General features: G+C 45.4%; 1 protein-coding gene across 1 annotated transcript in view; it reads right to left on the reverse strand.

The window, feature by feature from the left end:
- The window catches only part of LOC137423760 (janus kinase and microtubule-interacting protein 3-like), a 225,009-nt gene that overhangs the window by 175,734 nt on the left and 25,189 nt on the right, over nucleotides 1-24,086 (reverse strand). The window contains exon 2 of the mRNA XM_068111243.2: nucleotides 4,024-4,269. Coding sequence (XP_067967344.2) covers nucleotides 4,024-4,164 — 141 coding nt within the window. The 5' untranslated portion in view covers nucleotides 4,165-4,269. The remainder of the gene's footprint in view (nucleotides 1-4,023; nucleotides 4,270-24,086) is intronic.

Genomic DNA, 24,086 nt, shown 5'->3' on the forward strand with positions numbered 1-24,086 from the left:
GGGAGTTGGGATGAGCAGTTACAAGTTGGTCCATGTTGTCTGAGATAGAGAGATATATAGATGGAGTCATCACTGTTTGGAGGACGGTGCAACACACAGACAAACACATGGTGCGAGTGGAGGGGAGGTCACAGCCAAAGGTACTCCTGGGGGTTAGGAGGTGGAAGATCAGTACACAGATGGTGAAAAATGGAGTTATTCATGTAAAGAGAAACTCTGCCACCAGGGCGGGGTTCAGACCTATCAAATCACAGGAGACAACAACCAGGGAAACACACTAATAAATCAGGGACGTCCTGTGGGAGGAAGGATTCTGATTCTGAATGAGAATCTGTTCTAGTCAAATGGATCAAGGATCAATTTAAGGTTACATCCTTTTAAAGTGTCAATAAACAATGGACGTCGCTCCACCTTCTACAATAACATTAGCTCTCATGAAGCTTTCACTGATATTAGAGGAGAATAAAGTCTTTATTGGGCATTATGGAGAAAAATTGTTCCCAATATTTCTCGCCGACCAAGTATATTTTCACTTGCCAGTTGTTGTCGTTACCCTGCACACGCGAAGCAAAAAGCAGGGTTAAGCAATAATTGCTTAATGTCTGTCCATCTGTCAGACTTATCAGTTTATGATCGTGAGTTTATGATCGAGGAACAACATATTTAAATCTAATATTATATTTTGACCACGTATCGGAACATGAATAGGAAGTCTTTCATTTTAACATACTTTGTCAATTAATCTGTCATGATTGCGCATGCGCAGGGAGGACTGAGATAATATTTTTACTCTGTCTACCTGCGCCTGGCAGTCAAACAAAAAGTCAAAATTTAAAATCATTCTAAACCGGAAACGTAGTTTTTAAGGCACAAACAACAGGCACGAATAAATAATGTAATGTGTTAGATAGGGTGATGTAATAGACACTGGCTAAAACAGCGGTAAAACACTGAATTAATTAATTTATACAATTTTCCCAATCTTTATTTTATTTATATTGAATTATATACTTGAACACTGGAGAACACAAATCGCTTGTCATAAAACTTCCAAGAACCTCCAGTTTTGCAGAACCTCCATTTAAATAAAGGTTCAATGGGGTGGTGTATAAGCGTGCTGTTCATGATTACTTCTGGCTGTAATAGCACTAACGTCTGGGTTTTTTAACAATAGTTAAATTATGATTTTATTTAAAAAACTGAAGTACGGTAATGTATATATGTACAACACGGTGTGGGGTGTCATCTCTGATGAATTCTCTAGTTTTCAGATCTTTTCGGATATTTAAACTTCCCAATTTTTGTGGCTTCCTTCCGTATGTTTTCGGCCATTTATGTTGCATTCGGTAGCTTCCGAGTGATTTCCATCACTTTTGCTTCAATATTGTGGGGAAAACCTGGTGGTCATCACCAATATATTAATCTGTGCTATTGTTGGTCATTGTTGGTTACCAGCGAGAGCCAATGACACCAAAATTATTGAAGCAAAGGGAAGGGAACCTTCCTCAAGATTTGAAAAATGTCACATGATCTCCCAGGTGATATTTCCAGAATTTGATGCAAATTAGAACAACTAATAGCCGGCCAAGCCGGTGTTGTGAATGAACGCGTACGTATTATGTTGAAAAGCCAGATTTGGCTGAATCCTTTGAGAATTTCTACGCTTTGATGCACCAAATCGCTCCATGGAGGCCGCCATCTTGCAGATGCGGAAGTATGCATAAAAAAATGCGAAAAAGTTCAATAGGAGTTTGTTTCACCCGTCTTTGTTTGATTCACAATCTTTTGCACCTCTAATTTATAATTAAAATACTTTAAGACCAACCTCGTTCCCCGGGCTCGCATGGGCCCTGGTTATCTTCAACGAAAATCGTCACCAAACACCGGAACCAATGAGATTCGAGCATTTGAAAAAATATTTCAAAAAAGCTTTTTACCGTTTCGGGGGCTGAAAACGGCGTCAAATATTCTAAAATTGGCGAAGAATTATTTTTTAGAAATCTCGCGGCCGTAGGGGATAGTTTTTCACGGCCGGAAATATCCGAAGTTGAGACGGAATTCACCGAATTAATCAAGAAGGAAATTTTATAAATTTTAATCTCATCCAGAATGCAAATGATGTCATTTTGAACCAGGTACGGTACCTACTACACCTACCTACTACCAACTACCTAACCTACTGATGCCATGGTGATGGGTAAAATAGTGGCAAAAGGCTTTGGCTTCGCCGGCTCATTGCGGCTTTGCAGTCGGGTACTAATACAATTACCAAAAGACCAGATGATTATGATTTGATTGATCAGTTGTACCATTTTGGCGAGTATTGATCTTTCAGATTCGTTTGATTTATGCTCACAGATAGCACTGTACATTTTGCTTGTTTATTTGAGTCTTCTTCTTCTTCTTTCGTATGCAGCAAGTGGATGCAGGTGGCATCCATTTTCTGGGAGCACAGCTGTGCTGCTGATGCACTGTAGGTTGGAGTATGAATTTGTAATTTAGTCATGGTGCAAGCGATAGCTCGCCTACTCTTAGCGAAGGGCATGGTGGGATGTTTAATCTCCACAAATACATTCTGGCAAATGCGACGGCCAGTTTAATATCCATCCTAGGAACAGGACACACCGATGCTTTGCCCATTGTCTAAGAAATAGTCAGGTTCACTATGTTTTTTCGTTCAAATTTTTTGGAGATTAGCAAAACTATACATTTTTGGAATATTCAGAGCATGAGGAATCCAAAAATTAATGTTTACATTTGCGTAGACACCTTTGCGAAAATGACACTCGGGATAGTGATGAAGATCTGTAAAAGCATATTCCTGAACGGTATAGACCTCGTAGATCCTGTGTATAGGACTTATAGTTCAATCTGATACTAACAAGGCTGCTTTCTTGCTTTATAAACCCATACCTATAACTTCAAATGACTTGCAATATCATGTATTATGTAATACACTTATATCACAAATATAAAGACAATGGTTTTCAATTACCTTTGTTTGTTGCTTTTCTATAATCCTGAGCACTATTTTGAGACCTTTATTGGATTCCTTGACCCAGAAAACATAGGATTAGCATTTTAAATTAAGTCTCTAGGTTGACTAGAAGTCGAGATAGCACAAAATATGTATTTTATGGCGGCCATTTTGAAAATCCAAAATGGCGGCCATGCAGCTGTCTGTGCAAATGCCAACATTGATTTTCGGATTCTCCAAGCTCTGATGATTCCAAAAATGTACAGGTTTGCTAATCTCCCAAAATTTTGAACGAAATTATATTTGTTAACGTAGTGAACCTGACTAAAACACCGGGATGACAGTATATAGCTGGGCCAGGATTCAAACCCAGGCTAACAACTCAAGGTGCGTGTGCCTACCTACCTCTAAGTTATGCTGCAAGCCTATTTATTTAAATCACTATGGAATGCAAATCTCTATTTCTAGCAATTTCGTGCATCACTTCCACCTGATCTCGTCAAATGGATCAAGGAGCTCTCCTCTATTTATTTCATCCTCCTTTTCCCTGCCTCTGGAACCAACTTCCACATCTTCTTCAATTCCATGCTTCCCTCCAGGTGTTCAACACAGCTGTTCTTCACCATCTCTGATCTTCCCCAATTCAAAACCAATATCTTTTCTGCACTCGTCAATGGCATCCTCACCCCACCTCAAGCCATCGTCCTTCCAAATTTACCATTTTCCCTCCTGAGAGTTTCCTTATGTATCCATCTTGTCCTGCGACCCCCTCCCCCATTCTTCCATACATCCATTGATTGTTCAAGTGTCCCTCTATCTTCGCCTTCAACTCTGCTGTTGGTGTTTCCCCTCTCTCTCTACTGTTCCTTTTGTCCTGTTGCATCCTGATATGTTCAGTGTACTAGTACCAGCTCTTCCACAATCCTCGAATAGGCATAAAAAAAACAATACTTGCAGAGAGTTCTAATCCTAAGTAGATTGAACTCGTATCTCGGCATTGTCCTGTATATTATTTGAGCAGAACAGAGTAGATTTCCATTTCCAACCTTGTTCCTCTCCTGTTGCAGCTCCATATGTAAATCAGCCAAACGTCCTCGCATATCCTCAATGTTTGACTGCAGTAAGCGCAGCGTCGCATCTGTCGGCTGGCCTGCTCGGCCGCGACCGCCATCTCCTCGCCGTTGCATGGACTGCAGTTGTACAATCACACACCGCACTCCACTCCCTCCCCGCCTTCACCGGCACAGCACCTCACAGTAACCTCTACATCTTTTGTGCATCTTGTAGTGGAACTGAGGGAAGGAGGCAGGAGAAAGAAAAACAACGCTCAACGAAAAAATATACATATATACATAGTCACATGTACATTCGTGGTCAAAAATATTGGCACCCTTGCACTTATTTCAAATAACTCACAATTTTCTGTTAAAATAAGTTGAAATTGACAAAAGTATTTGGTCTCCACAATTCTTTATTTCACTGTTAATATTACAGAACCCTTGTTTTTGATTCAGAACTTAATATATCCTTTTAAATCGGAAAATAAAAAGAAATGGCATTGACAAAATTATTGACACCCGAGACTTCATATTTGGTAGCACTTCATATTTGGCAGCACTTAATATTTGGTAGCACAACCTTTGGACAAAATAACTGTAGTCAAGAGCTTCCTATAGCCATGAATGAGCTTCCTCCACCTCTCCTGGCAGTTTGACCCACTTGTCTTGTGCAAACTGCTCCAGTTCTCCCAGATTTGAAGGGTGCCTTCTCCCAACTGCTGTTTTCAGATCTCCCCACAGGTGTTCAATGGAATTTAGATCTGGACTCATTGCTGGCCACTTCAGAACAGTCCAGCGTTTTGTCTTGAACCATTCCTGGGTGCTTTTTGAAGTGTGTTTGGGGTCATTCTCCTGCTGCAAGACCCATGACCTTCGAAGGAGATCCAGCTTTTTGACACTGGGTTGAACATTGCACTCCAAAATTCCTTGGTAATCTCCTGATTTCATGATGCCATGCACAGATTCAAGGCACCCAGTGCCAGAGGCAGCACAGCAACCCCAAAACATCACTGAACCTCCTCCATGTTTGACTGGAGGGAAGGTATTCCTTTCTTTGAAGGCTTCATTTTGTTTTCTGTAAACATAGAGATTAAAAAGCTCCAATTTGGTCTCATCTGTCCACAGGACATTCTCCGAGAAGGATTTTGGCTTGATCAGGTGTGTTTTGGCAAACTCCAGTCGGGCTTATGTCTCTCTCTCAGCAGTGGGGTCCTCCTGGGTCTCCCAACGTAGAACCCCCTTTCATTGAGTTGGCGAGGGATGGTGCGAGTTGAAACTGTCGTACCTTGTGTCTGAAGGTGAGCTTGAATGTGTTTGGCAGTTGATCGAGGTGCTTTCTCCACCATTCGAACAATCCTTCGCTGCAATCTTCGATCAAGTTTTCTCTTGCGGCCACATCCAGGGAGGTTGGCTACAGTGCCATGGGCCTAAAACTGCCTCAAACTTCTTGATAACATTGCGTATGGTGAACACAGGAACATCAAGGTCTCTGGAGATGGCCTTGTAGCTTGAGATTGTCCATGCTTGGCTACAATCTTGTGTCTGATCTCAGACAATTCGCTGGTTTTCTTTCTTTTCTCCATGCTCAGTATGGTACACACTGACACAAAACAGCAGAATGACTCCTTTTCTCAATTCAAACTGATTGAATGAGTGATTTTTATATTGCATGCACCTGCAACTCACCACAGGGGAGTTCAATTCAAAGTGAAGGAGAATCACCTGCTTGAAATCCAATTATTTCTAGCAACTTCAAGAAGCTGACAATAATATTGTCCGGGCCATTTTCGGATTTCTGTGTGGAATAAGCTAAGATTTTGTATTTTTTCAGCTTTTTTTGTTTTGTTCCACTGCAAACCAAAGAAATTCATATGTGGATACCAAAATATTTTTTTTAAATTTCAACAATATTCTGGAAGAAATGATGCATTATTTGAAACAAGCGTTACGCCTAGGTCCCCCGTCGAAGTGATGTGAGTTGACAAAGTGGAAGACGCAAGGCAGCCATCTTGGATTTTGACGTGGCGACCAAATTTTCAATAGCGTTCTCCCTTATGCGTAGTACACCCACACACCAGATTAGAAGTTAGTAGTTCGTTTATTTTTCAAGATATTTCGCTCACAAGGTTCAGACATATATATGGTGGCGGCCATCTTGGAGTTTGACGTGGCGACCCAATTTTCAAGAGCGTTCTTCCTTGTGCCTAGATACACCCACACACCAGATTAGAAGTTGGTACCGTGCTTATTTTTCAAGATATTTCGCTCACAAGGTTCAGACATACATGGCGGTGGCCATCTTGGATTTTGACGTGGCGACCCAATTTTCAAGAGCGTTCTTCCTTATGCCGAGATACACCCACACACCATTTTCGAAGTTGGTAGTTCGCTTATTTTTCAAGATATTCCGCTCACAAGGTTCAGACATACATGGCGTCAGACATACATGGCGGCGACCATCTTGGATTTTGACGTGGGTTGCACCCACACACCAAATTAGAATTCGATCCTTCGCTTACGCACGCACGCACGGATGCACGCACGCCCGCACGGACGGAGGGGAAAACCATAGTCCCCCTTTCGCTCCGCGGTGCGACGGGGACAAAAAGTGCAAGGGTGCCAATATTTTTGGCCACAACAGTATACATATATATATATATATATATATATATATATATATATACACACACATACACACACACACACACACACACACACACACACACACACACACACACACACACACACACACACACACACGTAGTTTAAATTGATAGATTAACTTAGACCTTTCACATCACTTGGGATAAGTACTTGTGCTATTATACACATAATATATTGTGAGGTCAAAAATTCACTATTTCCTCAGCTTTAAGCACATCAATATGAAAAATAAAAAGTACACTCCGTTGTGATTCATGACTGCACTTCCACCTCACGACAAACGATTCCCCAGCTCCCTAGATTCATACTGCGGAGCAATGAGAGCATTCATTCCAAAGAAATACACCACAATCGAATGTGCAAACACACAAGGGCATTTAAAAATAGAGCACATATGTACATAAATTGAGAACTGCTGTACCTAAGGATTTGCTCAACAGCATAACTTGGTTGTCAACCCAACATAAATGTACATAACATAGCTGTCTCGATATGAGAAATGAATGGTGAAGTAAAACGTCTAAAAACACCAAGGTCAGCAGGCAATTCGATATGTACATAATTGACAATGCTCACGACAGCCGATTTTGTGCTTACTGAGAGCTTTTCATGTTCAAACCACAAAATGGACATTGATCGGATAAATAAAAAAAGTTCACCTGCAAGTTTATCAGGTTCCATGTAACCAAGGTAAACGACATTAAGATTTCTATTTAACCAATCGAGATGAGATTAGGCAAGAATTAAAGAGGAAAATGTGAAACCTCGTAAAATCCCTCGGATTGTGGAATACGAGTGCACCAAACATAGGGACAATAACAAAGGTGAAGAGTTAATCAAACGAAACAAAAATGTTTGTTACGTCTGCCACCAAAGGTGGACAGAGGACATGTTTTCAACCCTGCTTACCTGTCTGTCTGTCTGTGAGCACGATTTCTCGAAAAGTGAGATCGATTTGGAAGAAACATGGTGGACAGGTCAGATGTGTGACAAGGTATAATTGATTCGATTTTGGTAAAGATCTGAATCCGGATTAAGATTTTTTTTTTTTTAAGTGATTCTTCACAGTCGAGAGATCGAGCCAAAAATGTTATTGTTACGTTTGTGGGGGTAGGCATGAAATACCTCATAGGAAAGTCAGAATCGTATTGATTAGCATTTTCCAAGTGTAGTGAAGAAGAAGAACCCATATCGATGTACATAAGTAGGCCATCTGTCCGGGTAAGAACGTTTGCATGTCTCCATACAAAGGGGTGGGGCTTGTGTTAAAAAGATAGGGACTGAAAGATCAACTCCCCAGTGCATAGTTGTCCTCTGTAATTTCTCCCTATGTTGTTAAAAAAAAAAGAAGCCATGCCACAAACACTCATTCGCTCACAGAGCAGTCAGGCCAAATAGAAACAGCAGTTGCCGATCGGCAAGGAAACCCCGACGTCATCTGAACATTCCCGAACGACGACGAGACTCCGTCCCCCTCCCCACCCTCCGACGACTCGTAACGAGGAGGCCATGCCCAGGCCTTCGTGATTGGTGGAGGTGTGATGGGATGATTGAGTAGTGTTCGATGATTGTAGAGAGCGTGACATCAGTGTGGAACATTCGAGAGTGATAAGAAAAAGACGCGGTCAGCCCATCTTGGTCTCTCTTGTCCTGAGTTTGGTTGCGGCTCGCCGCATCTCTCTATATTACTCTCATTTTGTCTTGGTCGCGCTGGCAAACGGCTGTGGTTGTGCTGCGTCCTTCCGTGAAGCCTTGGATAGTAACGGAGAAAAAGAAGCCGTCCCGTCGATCTCTTTGTCTTGGTACCTTGGTGGAAGGCGGGAGTGGGTCGTTTTGGTCACATGTGCACCTGTGAGGAGGAAGAATACGGCGGCGGTTTGCGGTCAGTCGGAGGGAGACAAAAGCGAAAGGGGACCGGCCACACAAAATCATCTCACGTTCGTGGTGATTCTAAGAGGAGCTTTGCGCCATCTGGCGATTTTCCAGCACTTTGTGTTGTCGGCTTCATTCGATACCCTCGCTTGAATAACAACACTAAGTGCCGGCACAAAAAAACCATTTTATTTTCATTAGCTTTTCCCCTGTCTGTATTTTGCATCAGAGTGGAGGGTCCCTCATTTAGGAATTTTAGTTTACTTCGCCTTTCATTGTCTTTTACATCACTGTAAATAAATTTATATTTGTTGAATTTTACTTTCTGTCCTGGTTCGTTTCTTTGTTTTGTGGGTTCCGAATAACCCTGTGTGTTTCCGATCAGATAAGGCCTTGAACCTTCCCGCGCACGCGAAAACATAATCTCGCCAAGTTCGAAGTACGCCTCGGAGTTAAAGCTCGTTTCGGCTATTTGTCTGAGGCCGGTCTTCATCTGCCATGTATTAAAGAGGACAATAAATAACACGATATTTCAAAACGTTGTCAATGGATTCGGCCAAAACTTGGTAGACAGGTTTGGGTGTGTGACAAGGACGAATTGATTAGATTTTGGTGAAGATCGAAATCCAGATATGAAAATGAAATTTTAAAAAAAAGTGATTCTTCACTATGTAGAGATGGGGCCAAAAACGATACACAGCACGATATTTCAAAACGTTGTCAACGGATTCGGACAAAACTTGGTGGATGACTTGGGTAGGTGACAAGTCATCCACCACCAAGATCGTGAAAGAATTCTGGCACATTTTTTCTGGCCAGGATTGCGACGTGATGTGCCGGAATTCTGTAAATCTTGTCATTCTTGCCAGAACAAGAACAAGCCGATTAAGGAAGAAATGCACAACAGGGTGCTCCGTGCATATCCAACATTTAATCTGACAGTATTTGTCAGAAGAAAAAGGTCAGAATATAATTTATTATTTTCCATGAATATCTGACAATATTTGAATTTGGTTCCCAAAATGCCGCGGTCGATTTTCGAACCCATTCTCACGTTCGCGCATTAATCTGATTTGAAACAAACAGGGATTGCAAGGGATTTAAGGGACAAAAATTGATTGGAATTGTTATTGCTGTGTTTTTATTTTGTTTTCCACTTATTAATAAAATGGCATTATATAATTTAGGGGTGAAAGGAATATGGATGAGGTGTGAGGATTTCCAATCATTACACTATATATGAAAAATATACGTTTTTATTTAAGCCAAAAAGTGATTTTGATAAAGACTTTTAAACAAATCACTAGCAATCAAAACATCAAATCATCAAACATCACCATGAGGTTTTCGTTCAGAACTGACATCCGGTTGGACTTTTTTCTGGAAAGTTGAAATAAATATTTCATCCTTCCCTTTGTGTAACCTTTATCACTTAGGGAATTGAACAAGTGAAGATAAAAAGGGCCTTTGTCCCCATTATATTCTTGATAAGGGCCATTCATTTTTTACGTAAGGTGAGGCAGCATGTTTTAGCAAATTCAATGTTTTCACGTCTGTAAATGTCAAATGAGAGGGGAAAACTGAATCTTGTGGTGAGGCAGTTGCCCTGAAACATCTTGCCATTGCCTCATGCAAGGCAAATTCATCGGAAGGAAATCTCCGATCCTTTCACAAAGCTTGGAACAAGTGTGTGTCTACCATCAGGAGAGCCAGGAAGCTTTATCTCTCTAATCTCAAGACTGAACTCTCAAACCTGTGTCCCTCATCCAAATCCTGGTGGCATCTGGTCAAATCTGTTTCTGGTGTTTGTTCCCCCTCCATCCCCTCCCTTACCTCAAACGGCAAAAAAATCTGACTGCGCACGTGAAAAAGCTGAATGCCTAAACGTTGTGTTTGCCTCAAAATCTTGTGTCAAAAACCCAACTCTCTCTGTACCCACCTTACCGAGTTACCGTACCCAGTCGTACCCAGCTGCTCCTGGACTCTGTGTCCTTCTCTCTTGACAAAGTGGAGAAGTTTTTGTCAAACCTCTACTCTGATTCTGCAACTGGACCAGAAGGCATCAGCCCAAGGGTCCTAAAATCATGCTCTGCCGCTCTTTCACTCCCTCTCTCTGTTCTTTTCACCCTCTCGTTTGCTCAAGGTCATCTACCATCTGCTTGGAAATCAGCTTACATTACCTCTTTACAAAAGAAATGTGCAAAAACAGATCCTTGCAACTACAGACCAATCAGCCTGCTCAAAAATTATCAGCAAAGTCATGGAATCCATCATTGCTTCGGATATCAAATCCTTCCTCTTCTCCAATGGCTTGATCTCGGATCATCAATTTGGATTCAGACCAGGTCATTCTACTCTGGACATGCTGCTTCTGCTATCTCAACAATGGATGGAGGTCCTCAATGCCAAACAGGAAATCAGAGCTGTCTCCCTTGACATATCTCGTGCCTTTGATACGGTCTGGCATCCCGCTCTGCTCACCAAACTTTCCTCCTATGGTATCCATGGAAACCTCCACGCATGATTGCGGACTTCCTCACCGGTCGCAGTGTGTGGTCCTGAATGGAATTCTCTTATCTCCCCTTCCTGTTCAGGCTGCAGTTCCTCAAGGCAGTGTTCTGGGCCCTGTGCTTTTTATGGTCTGTATCAATGATCTCTCTGACTCTCTGGAAAATCCTCGATTTCTTTGCTGATGACTCCACTCTCTGCCGCTCCCTACCTCATCCATCAGATCGGCAGGCAGCAGCCTCCTCACTCTCCGCAGACCTGGACAAAATGACAAACTGGTCAAACAAGTGTAACACGTCTTTCAATCCTGCCAAATCTCACACTCTTACCATGTCTCTTCCGAAAAGACCGTCTGGATAATGCTCCCATCTACTTTCACAACAATCCTCTCCAAGAAGTTCTGTCACTCAAGCTTTTGGGTCTCGCTATCTGCCATGATCTTTCCTGGGAAAACCACATTTCCAAGCTGGCCTCCAAAGCCAGTCGCCGACTGGGCATCCTCCATCGTGCGAAGTCCTTCCTTGGCACACCTGAGCTCCTCACCACACACAAAGCTTTCATCCACAGCTTGATGGAATACTGATCTCCCCTCTGGGCTGGTGCTCCTGCCTCACACCTAGCTCGTCTTCGTGGTGTAGAAACCAAAGCTTGCAGAATAATTGGAATCTCCCGCGATGAAGCTGATTCTAAAGGCCTTAAACTCTCTCACCGCAGGCAGGTTGGTGGTCTTTCTGTTTTCTACCAACTCCTCTCCGGCCTAGCTCCCCCAGCTTATCTGTGCTCTGTCCCCCAAATATTCCTCCAGGTTGCACAAGATCTGCCAGCAACCCTCTTCTGGTGAAACTGCCAAAATCAAGACTCTCTGCTCACCTTCACTCTTTCATTCCTCTTTTATCCCGCCTCTGGAACAAACTCCCTTACTCTCTTCAATCCCACTCCTCCCTCCAGGTCTTTAAAATAGTTGTTCACCACCATCTCTTATCTTCCCCCATCCAAAACCTTGATCTTTTCTACCCCTGTTAATTCACCCCAGATCCAACTTTTTGAAATACCAACTTCTTTCCTGGAAGTCTTATCAGTGTCCATTTGTTTTATACCTCACCCACCACCCACCCCCATTCCCCTGCCCCCTCCCCCAAAGCCCTCTCCCTCCCACAGATCTCCCGATGTCCCTGTTCTCTGCCGTTGTTGTGCTTGTGTGCTTCCCTCTCTCTCCCCCCATCTTGTCTCCCGCTCCCTTTATCACATGTTTTATTTGTCCGTTTGTTTTTTGCGATTAATGTTAGCTCTTACACGACCCTCGATCTTGCACACACAAAAAAAAATGCATGCTGTTGAACAAATGGAGAAGCAACACATCAACATTAACCCCCCGCCTTTGTGCTGCAGAGAAAAACTCTGCAGAAAAAAAACGAGAAAAACATTGCCGGAAGTATAAAAAACTTAAGGATACTTGCACAGACTTGAGGGAACGGTATCAAGATGACACAGTGGCTGTGGTAAGAGCGTACCTGTACTCTCACATGCCCGAGACTGTCATTTCCTGGCACCCAACATTTTGATACATTGCGATGGAGAAACTGAGAGAGAAGAATCACCCATTCGCTCTCCCAAGACCTCTTAGCCTGTACTGTATAGTCTGCATTTGCAACCTGTGTATGATGGCCAAAAGAGAGACAAAAAACAACGAATCTCCAAAAGTCCATTTCCTTTTTTGCATTGCGCAAGTTCTCAGTCCAGACGGAAGCCTCTCCTCAGTGAAAGACACATGAAAGCCCGCTTGGAGTTTGCAAAAAAGCACCTGAATAACTCTCAGACTGTGAAAAACAAGATTCTGTGGTCTGATGAAACCAAGATTGAAATGTTTGGCTTCCGTCTGGCCACTCTGCCAAGAAGCCCAGATCGGTGGAGTGTTGCAGTGATGGTTGTTTGTCCTTCTGGAAGTTTCTCCCATCTCCACACAGGATCTCTGGAGCTCAGCCAGAGTGACCATTGGGTTCTTGGTCACCTCTATTACCAAGGCCCTTCTCCCCCGATTGCTCAGTTTGGCCGGGCGGCCAGCTCTAGGAAGAGTCCTGGTGGTTCCAAACTTCTTCCATTTATGAATTATGGAGGCCACTGTGCTCTTGGGAACCTTCAATGCAGCAGAATTTTTTTTGTAGGCTTCCCCAAATCTGTGCCTCGACACATTCCTGTCTCTGAGCTCTGCAGGCAGTTCCTTCGACCTCATGGCTTGGTTTTTGCTCTGATATGCATTGTCAGCTGTGAGACCTTATATAGACAGGTGTGTGCCTTTCCAAATCATGTCCAATCAATTGAATTTACCACAGGTGGACTCCAATCAAGGTGTAGAAACATCTCAAAGATGATCAAGAGAAATGGGAGGCACCTGAGCTAAATTTCAAGTGTCATAGCAAAGGGTCTGAATACTTATGTCAATGTGATATTTCAGTTTTTTTTTTTTAATAAATTTGCAAAACTTTCTAAAATCCTGTTTTCTCTTTGTCATTATGGGGTATTGAGTGTAGATTGATGAGGGAAAAAATGAATTTAAACGATTTCAACATGAGGCGGCAACATAACAAAATGTGAATAAAGTGAAGGGGTCTGAATACTTTCTGAATATATATATATATTGTTACGGTCCGCGGATTAGATGTTATTTTTTACCGAGCGGTGGTGCAACCGCGGCCGAACAGTTGTTCCCCGACTAAACCCGATTTACGCAATTCACCCAAACGTTGGCCGTATCGCGCCACAGATACTCAATCTGGAAAACTCTAAAGCGACCGAATGCAAAGAGGAAGAGGAAGACGTACAGAAGAGTAACGGGATTTATTATTTACACACACAAGCAAAAAGGAGCAGTCACGATTATGTACAGGGACATGAGACGCAGGTGACACAGTGCACATTATTAGCTTATCTAACAGGCTTCCTTAATACCCAGGACAGAACAAACGAAGACACGGACTCACGCGGGGAATGATGATAGGAATTGGCTGGAAGGAGAGGAAAGTCCACTAGGTCCGGCAGCACGATTCGCACGTTCTGCAGCCGCCGTTCCTTCGCGGCCCTGCTTCAAACTGCCGTTCAGGCCCCTAAGCGGCTGGCGAGCGTTGTTGCTGCTGCTGCTGTAGACGCTGCCGCTGGCGAGCAAGGTGACGAATCGCAGGCTTTTGCGCTTCCCTGGATGACCTCTGCTGTTGGACCTCACAACTCAGCTCTGCTCTGACGACCCAGCTCTTTCCTTTGCACCTCACCACGCAGCTCAGCTCAGCCTTGGACCTTTTTGCAACTCTCTTGGACTCATCTCTCTGTCTCCTTTCGCCACTCTCTTGTCTCTTGTGGGGGCGTCCCGCCGCGGGTTATATAGGCCCCGCCCCTCAACCTTTTCGAACCTCCCCCAAACGTTCTCTCTCCGCCCTCTCAAGCCAAACCCCTTGTTCATGGTTGGTCGAGTGGGGCTGGCTCACTCCTCCCCTCTCTGACGAGGTGGGGACCCGCCTTTCTTCCCCAACCCTGCCTCGTGGCCAATGGTGGTTGAAGAAAACCGCCCAAAATGCAGTTGGCCATTGAAATGAAATGAAAGGGGATCTACTCTTATTTCACTTGGTGCAATGGAGTATTTAAATTAATGGGAGACACAGCCTTACCCTAAGACACATTAAAAAAACCACCGTTTAGAGGCCATTTTTCCCCGCAAAGCGGGGGTTGGCCTTTTCGGGGACCGTGGTAGTTGTTGTTTTTTGGTCCCCTTTTTGAAGCAATGTTTTACGGCCGGATGCCCTTCCTGACGCCAACCCTTTTTGCCGCCTTCAACGACAAACAGGGAATTACCAGTGAACTGGTACTCAATTAGCCGACCTCGGAAGGATGACAGGCTGAGTCAACCCCCCTGGCATTAATTCGGCGATCGACCGAGATTCGAACCCAGGATCCTAGGATCCTAAGCCGGCACCCTAGCCGCTAGCCCAACACCAGGGATCCTAAGACACATAATAAGGAAATAAACTACTGAACAGGGGTATTATCGGGTCCTGCAATGTGGTGTTTCATGGAATAACTACCGAGACGCCCTTTGACCTTTACACTACGGAGGTATTTACAAGGGTCATGACATTTACAAAGGGTGATCTTTACAACAATTTACACTACAACAACAAAAAAAAAAAACCATTCTCATATCCACAACACTGCACCCTCCTCCTCTTAGGCACCTCCCGGGCCTACGACTTAAATTTAGTGTGACACGTAGGTGTAGTTCCCTCTACTTTTAACCTGACCCTGAGTGCGACAGTTTTAAAACATAAATAAATGTGTCCCGCTGCTCCATTGCACCCTGCCTAACAGACTTACGCCCACAGTCAACCGAATTGCGGAATGGTCTTCAAACTACACACTGACGGTGGGGAGCATTATTTACAATTGACGCTACTTTTATTTACAAAACGTAACCCAGGACCTGTAATTGTTCTTTCTGGGGGGGGGGGGGGGGGGGGGGAGACAGTCTGCTCTGCATCGACGCACCATGAAAACATCCAAAAACGCACCAATACACCCACAAGCACCAATCGGTGCAGTCATCACTGTTCATCAATGTTCATGAATAAAAATAAAATCAACAACCCCTAACCCTGCAGGTGATCTCTTGCTCTTCGGCTCCCTCTGCTGGCTATTATTATTTCTTCCAGTTGTTGTCATTTTCCTTTGCTGGCGGCCTATTTGTATTAAAACTTGCACCCAACGTGTCCCTTTTATTTATTTATGGCCCACCAGGCCGACTACTGTGGTTCACCTGTGGGGCATCGGTGCCCTGTGGCCAAGGTCCGCCAGCAAGATTTCGGGCCCTCATGGCCGGTTCCAGCAGAGGGGCCATGCCCCAACCCATGGGGTCCATAAGTGGTGCTCGGCCACAGACATGTGGTCCATCATGTGGTGCATCGATGCAGACAGCTGGTTCTGAGAGTTCCGGGCGCACAATGGCCGACTCACGCACGCTCCCCTCGGCGCCCAATGGCACACAGGTCATGTGGGAGACAAAAGGGGGAAGATAAATGAGCGAGGGGTAGGGTCACAAGGGTACACATCAATAAGGCAATGCAAGGCGAAATGCGTACGGAGAGCGAAATGAGAAAGCTCGTCCTTACCGTACGTCACCCCCCCCCTGTCACCTACACTACCCTTGCCCTTACCCCATATTTACAAAATCTACACATTTACAAATTCGTCGCTACTGTTACATCTCCCCATATTTCCCTTATACCAAATTCGTCTCCACAATCCCTCCACTTCAAAATTTGCCATCACCCAATTCATCATCAATCCTCATAAGGAGGAAGAGATGGAACACCAAGCACAATGTCACACCCACGTCATGATGCGTCTCACAATCCAAAATATTTGCACATAAAAAATAATTAAACATGGCATGGTGTGGAGTTACGTCACCTCAGGTGAGTGCATGTAGATGGTGTGAGGAGACTTCAATCCTAACTATCCTCTAAATGACATTAACACACGTTACACTACCCGGGGTCTTTCCCTGCCAATCCATTGGCCATCTTACACTATGGGTTCTAAAAGCCAATTCCCATTGACCAAACTGTGGTGCTTCTCAATTTGGGGTCTCACTCCCCCGATTCATCTCCCGGTGCCCTTGCACAATTTCTGGGCTGGGGCGTGTAGCTCTCCCAGCAGGTCTACCCACCTGCACACCTCCACCACTGTAGTTGCCACCCGAGCTTACCTAGCTCCTCACCCTAACCTAACTAACTGGGGAAGGCCCCTCCTGGCTCTGTCACCCCTTGGTGCCCTCTGGCACTGGGCTACCCGGGTCCGTCCTCCGGATCCTCAGGCCCCATCCACAACAACTCTACCGGCTCCCAGAGCCCACCTGCGGCCTCACCTGGCCGACATCCTCACAGTGGTGGAGTGCCCAAACCAACTACACACACTAACAGGCTACACGCCCAGCCATTTCCACAACACTAATGCACCCATCCAAATACCATTCTCTCACCCGCACCACAGATGCCAATATCCAACCACAATTTACCTATACCCTCTACCTAACACTTACACTACCCGCCCCGGGTATTCGTGATGGGGGTCCATCCTTCCCCCATTCACACCTTCGCACCATCCACTCCACTCCATAGTTTCCACCATACTCACTCCATGACCATCCATTCCAATACTCCATATATCCCACATTACCATTTATTCCATACACCTGTTCCTCATACCTGTTGTTGCACACCTGTGCACTCACCTGGTGCCACCTGCACCCTCCTTCTCCCTGGACCATTTGGTCAACACAATACACATCACTATCACTCTTACTCATACACTGCTCCATCCACCTGTTCAGTTGCACACCTGTGCAATCACACCTGTTCAATCACACCTGTTCCTCACACACTGCTCAATACACTTGAATACACCTCGAACACTCACACGGCATCATCTCAACTAACTACTCCCCTCTGAAACTTGCGCTTCCCAGTCGCCCCTTTAAACTATTGCGCTCCCTCGTCATTATCATCCACTCTAAACTACCTGCATCCCCACTACAGGTATCATTGTCACTACCTAACCTTAACGTCATCTAAGGTCATCTCTCTAGGGCCCTACACACGATATATCCTAACCCACCCGGGCCAGTTTTCACTGCCATCAACCCCATAAACTAGTGCTCCTTTGCCCCCCTCGCTGTGAGGGATGACAGAGTTGCCATCCCACCACATCGGGGATCTCTCACTATACATTTTGCTCGTCCAGATACAACAAATCAAAAATTTGCCAATCATCTGCCAATCACTGTACCATTACCAATTATCACTCTGCCAATCCTTTGCCAATCATCAAATTTTGTTTTTCTAATTTCGGGGCCAAAACACTATCCTCGTCATCACAGTCTACTTACTAATGCCTCTCGGTGCGCCAATTCACTTCCAGAGCTCGGCTTCGTAAAGCCGAGTAATGAATGCGGGTTGTTTTGTGCCAGCGGCTGGATACGTCCCACATTCAGTGCAGGGACGGGGGCTTACCCGGGCCGAGATCCCACGCACCACCTCGGCACGGAGCCATCCCATGGCCCGATCTCGACCTGCTGGAACGCGTCAACAAAAAGGGGTCGCCATGACGACCTTTCCTATCGGGCTGCCCGTTCCGCCTAGCGGAGCACGGACGCGGCCGTTCAAAGCGATGCCCAGCGTGGATCGCGTACGGCGGTCCTTTGGAACCCGCCGTGGTTCGGATCCCCGCTGGTCCTCGCGGCACGCAAAACCCGGCACGCACCGAGGGCCCGATTCGGCTATAAGTCGCTCTAACCTCTAACCCGGTTACCGTCGATGCCTCACCTGCATGCTTACACGCATACGCTACCCCTTTCACCCTCACTGAGCTCGATGCTCCAACGCCGCCCGTACACCCCGCGTACTTCGCTATTGCAGTCGTTCTTTCGCTCATACATCCAGCTGTCCCCATGCTCCTCGTCATTGCACCTTCTCTTACACACCCAGGTACACTCATTCCGCTCACCGACTTGGTCACACACCTGACCACCGAACACCTTGGCACACATTCGTCATTCGCACACCTCACCAACACACCTCTTCGCGCCCCCTCCTCGGTCACCTCCTCTGTGACAACCACAGGTGCGCTCTCACTCGCACACCCAACCACGTGCCTCACGACCAATTCCAGTGTGCATTCCCACACACGCTCTACCATTCCAGGTGTGCTTCCTTCCATTCCAGGTGTACTTCCTCTTTCACCTGTCACAACCAACTCACGCTCCGTGTCACTCGCACTACTCTCACCACCACTCTTAACAGCGCACTCACCCTTACTCTCGACAGCGCACTCTTTCCTCATGCACCTGTCGGTTACACACCTTTCTCGCGCACACTCTCCCGTTACATCCTCTGTGACACTCACCACAGGCGTGCATGCTTCCGTTACATCCTCCGTAACACTCCTCACTACGCGCTTCCATGTGCTCCCTCGCACACGCGCTACGACCGACTCACTCTCGACAGCACACTCACTCCTCGGCGCGAACTTTTTCCTCACACACCCCAGAGTCGGACATTCTCGCACACCTCCTCCTTCGCACACCGTACCTGTCGCACACTTCACCAACGGCCTCTCACGAACACCTGGATCCAAATCAACCCCCAAGCCGACTGAAGCTTTCCTCACATCATATGCATTTCCGAATATATCGCCACTCACCTTGGCACCTCGTCTCTGCACCTCCTTTGCCACCTGCAAACTCTTTATTTGGTTAGCGAGCACATCATTATGAGTTGAGCACCGACCTTGTACATATTCCATCACCTCCTCCTGTATTTCTCTCTTAGTTTCTGTCCGTCTCTTCTTAATTTCACTCACCTCTTCTTCCACTTCCTCTAATTTTTGCTTCACCTCTTTTATTTCCCGGTGCGTCTCCTCAAGTTCGTCCTCTAAGGCTATTTTGACCATCTCTATGTGCGTCCTCACCTCCCGGTCCTTCGTCTCCATTACCTCCGTCACCTCGTCCAACCTCGTTGTCAGTCCCTCATGTACCATCTGACATTGCCTCTGTGTCGCTATCAAGTCATTTTTGATTTCTTTTTGTGTCGCTTTCAACCCTCCTAGTACCGCAGTGTTCCTTTGAACCTGCTCCACTAACTCCGTCTGTCCCACCGTCAGCTGTTCCACCTCCTCCGTCAGATCTTCTATTCCCCCCTGTAACCTAGCCGTTCCATTTCTCACCTCTTTCTCTATACGCTTTTCACGTCGCTTTCCCTCCTCGCGTACCCCCGAGACCTCCTCACTTACACCTCGTCGTATCTCCTCTTTCATCTCCTCCCTCTCTTTTGTAGATGCTACCCTCATCTGTCCCAATTCATCCCTCTGAGCATCCAATTTACTTTCAAACCCGATTTTCACCTCCTCTATCTGGTTCCCCATCTGTTCGATTTCCCGGGCGGATTGCTCCCCTATTTCCCGCAATTTGTCTTCCATCCTATTTTCTAACCCCATTAACCCATTTTTCACCCCTTCTAACTGATTCTCCTGGGCAGCCATTCTATTTTCCACCCCCGTTAACCCATGTTTCACCCCTTCTATCCCATTGTCTAACCCCTCAAATTTCTTGTCTAATCCCATAAAATTATTGTCTAGCCCCTCAAATTTAGCTTCTAGCCGTTCCCACATTTCTCCCATTTTGCCCCCCATTTCGCCCATTTTGCCCCCCAATTCGTCCCTCATTGCCCCCATTTGCTCATTCTGAGCCTCCATCCGGTTCCCCATTTGTCCCATTCGCTCACCCTGAGCATCTATTCGGTTCCCCAAGTCATTCCTCAGGTCTTCACTTGTCTGGACCATGAGCGCCTTTATTTGTATCATAAAGAGGTCCCAATTCACCGGTGCTGCTACGGTCACGGGCGCCGCCAGATTTGGTGCCGCTGTAACCACATGCGCAAAGAAGCCATTTTGCGCGCCCGTAACCTCGTGCGCGAGAGCGCCATTTTGCGCGTCTGAAACCTCCGCAACCACATTGCCATTTTTCTCCTCCTCCCTTTCCTCCACATACATTTCCCCGAGGTCCTGGGTCGATTCCACCCCGTCTATCTCTCCCACCGGAATCCCGTCGCCTTGACCAGCCATGGCGCCATTTCAAAATTCGGGTTTTCCTTAAAAAAAAAAAACAATTTCCAGCTGCTTGTAATTTTGAGCGCGTTAAGCGTGCTTCGGGCCTCGTATCTCACTCCCCGACACCAATTTGTTACGGTCCGCGGATTAGATGTTATTTTTTACCGAGCGGTGGTGTAACCGCGGCCGAACAGTTGTTCCCCGACTAAACCCGATTTACCCAATTCACCCAAACGTTGGCTGTATCGCGCCACAGATACTCAATCTGGAAAACTCTAAAGTGACCGAATGCAAAGAGGAAGAGGAAGACGTACAGAAGAGTAACGGGATTTATTATTTACACACACAAGCAAAAAGGAGCAGTCACGATTATGTACAGGGACATGAGACGCAGGTGACACAGTGCAAATTATTAGCTTATCTAACAGGCTTCCTTAATACCCAGGACAGAACAAACGAAGACACGGACTCACGCGGGGAATGATGATAGGAATTGGCTGGAAGGAGAGGAAAGTCCACTGGGTCCGGCAGCACGATTCGCACGTTCTGCAGCCGCCGTTCCTTCGCGGCCCTGCTTCGAACTGCCGTTCAGGCCCCTAAGTGGCTGGCGAGCGTTGTTGCTGCTGCTGCTGTAGACGCTGCCGCTGGCGAGCAAGGTGACGAATCGCAGGCTTTTGCGCTTCCCTGGATGACCTCTGCTGTTGGACCTCACAACTCAGCTCTGCTCTGAGGACCCAGCTCTTTCCTTTGCACCTCACCACGCAGCTCAGCTCAGCCTTGGACCTTTTTGCAACTCTCTTGGACTCATCTCTCTGTCTCCTTTCGCCACTCTCTTGTCTCTTGTGGGGGCGTCCCGCCGCGGGTTATATAGGCCCCGCCCCTCAACCTTTTCGAACCTCCCCCAAACGTTCTCTCTCCGCCCTCTCAAGCCAAACCCCTTGTTCATGGTTGGTCGAGTGGGGCTGGCTCACTCCTCCCCTCTCTGACGAGGTGGGGACCCGCCTTTCTTCCCCAACCCTGCCTCGTGGCCAATGGTGGTTGAAGAAAACCGCCCAAAATGCAGTTGGCCATTGAAATGAAATGAAAGGGGATCTACTCTTATTTCACTTGGTGCAATGGAGTATTTAAATTAATGGGAGACACAGCCTTACCCTAAGACACATAATAAGGAAATAAACTACTGAACAGGGGTATTATCGGGTCCTGCAATGTGGTGTTTCATGGAATAACTACCGAGACGCCCTTTGACCTTTACACTACGGAGGTATTTACAAGGGTCATGACATTTACAAAGGGTGATCTTTACAACAATTTACACTACAACAACAAAAAAAACAAACCATTCTCATATCCACAACAATATATATATATATATATATATATATATATATATATATATATATATATATATATATATATATATATATATATATATATATATATATATATATATATATATATATATATACAGTCACGTGAAAAAGTAAGTACACCCCATGTAAAGTTTTGACTTTTTCAACATATTTCAACAGACAGCTATTTGATCTTCATTTCAACAATATTGATAGATAAAGGTGATATAATATAACAAATATCATGAAACATTTACATTTTGTAGTCCATTGTATAATTTAAATAAACATAAATGCAAATTTCACATGTGGAAAAAGTAAGTACACCCTTACATTTATCACTACTTCAAATACCTAAAATTAGAATCAGGTGCACCAGCTCAGGTGCAAATGATTAGAACATCATCAGAGAGGATCTTGGAGGAACCTGTCTTATTTAAACCTCAGACATTTAGTTTGGTTTGCTCTTTGTTGTTGAAGTGTGCGGCGTCACCATGCCTAGATCAAAAGTGCTCTCTGAGGCCTTCAGAAAGAAGGTTATAGATGCCTACGAGTCTGGGAAGGGATTTAAAAAGATCTCTAAACAATTTGAAATCAATCATTCGACTGTCCGGAAGATCCTCTACAAGTGACATTCCAAACAACTGCCAACTTGTTCAGGCCAGGCTGCCCCAGCAAGTTCAGCCGGGAGCAGACCGCAAGATGCTGAAAGAAGTCTCTAAGAACTCCAGAATGTCATCACGGGACCTACAGGTGGCTTTTGCCACTGTTGATGTCAAAGTGCACGAGTCTACCATTAGAAAGAGGCTGCACAAAGTTGATCTACATGGGAGGTGTGCCAGGAGGAAACCTTTGCTGTCCAGAAAGAACATCAGGGCAAGACTAAAGTTTGCCAATGAACACCGAGGCAAAGACCAGCACTTCTGAAACAATGTGCTCTGGACAGATGAGTCAAAGGTAGAGCTATTTGGCCAGAGTACCAGAAGACATGTTTGGCGACAACCAAAGACAGCATTTGACCACAAGAACCTGATACCAACTGTAAAGCATGGTGGTGGAAATATTATGGTTTGGGGCAGCTTTGCTGCATCAGGGTCTGTGCAGCTCACCATCATAGAATCCACTATGAATTCTTCATTGTACCAGAGGGTCTTGAGGATAATGTGGGACCATCTGTCGGAAAGTTGAAGCTCAACCGAAGGTGGACCTTGCAACATGACAATGACCCCAAACATACCAGGAAATCCACCAAGGAATGGCGGAAAAGAAAGAAATGGAGGGTTCTGGAATGGCCAAGTCAAAGCCTGGATCTAAATCCCATCGAGATGTTGTGGGGGGATTTGAAACGAGCTGTGCATGCAAGAAACCCCTCAAGCATCGCACAGCTGAAAGAATTCTGCATGGAGGAGTGGGCAAAAATTTATCCTAGTCGATGTCAGAGACTGGTAGACAGTTATAAGAAACGCCTTCTTGAGGTTGTTTCTGCCAAAGGGGGCAATACCACCTATTAGAGCCAAGGGTGTACTTACTTTTTCACGTGACTGTATATATATATGTATATGCTCAGTGTCCAACAGCTTGAGTGATTCTCAGCCAATTCAATGCAAAGGCCACAAGATGAAAAAATGTCTATTGTTTGAATGACCATTGAACTGACTAACAGTCATTACCAGGATTGAACTTTGTGTATGGTTTCATAAAGTTGTACATTTCTAACTGGACTAGCTCTCTCCTTTGTTATATTTAGGTTTTGTACACAATTGCCACAGCAAGTTAGTCGTGCACCATTGCCCCGGTGATCGTCAATTGGACCAGCAATCTCAAGATCACGAGAAATGCTGTTCACATGACATCGGTATGTAGTTTGATGTCAATTTCACGAGGCCCTCCAGAATGCCGACCATTAAGCTTCCTGGAAGTTCAATATTTTCAGTGAATGTCAGTAATCATCTCATCATATCCGGCAGCATCAAGTACAAGATATCCTGTGGAATTCCACCCGTCATGGTG

The sequence above is a fragment of the Myxine glutinosa genome, chromosome 3 (assembly GCF_964187855.1).
Source record: "Myxine glutinosa chromosome 3, kmMyxGlut1.1, whole genome shotgun sequence".
Lineage (NCBI taxonomy): Eukaryota > Metazoa > Chordata > Myxini > Myxiniformes > Myxinidae > Myxine > Myxine glutinosa.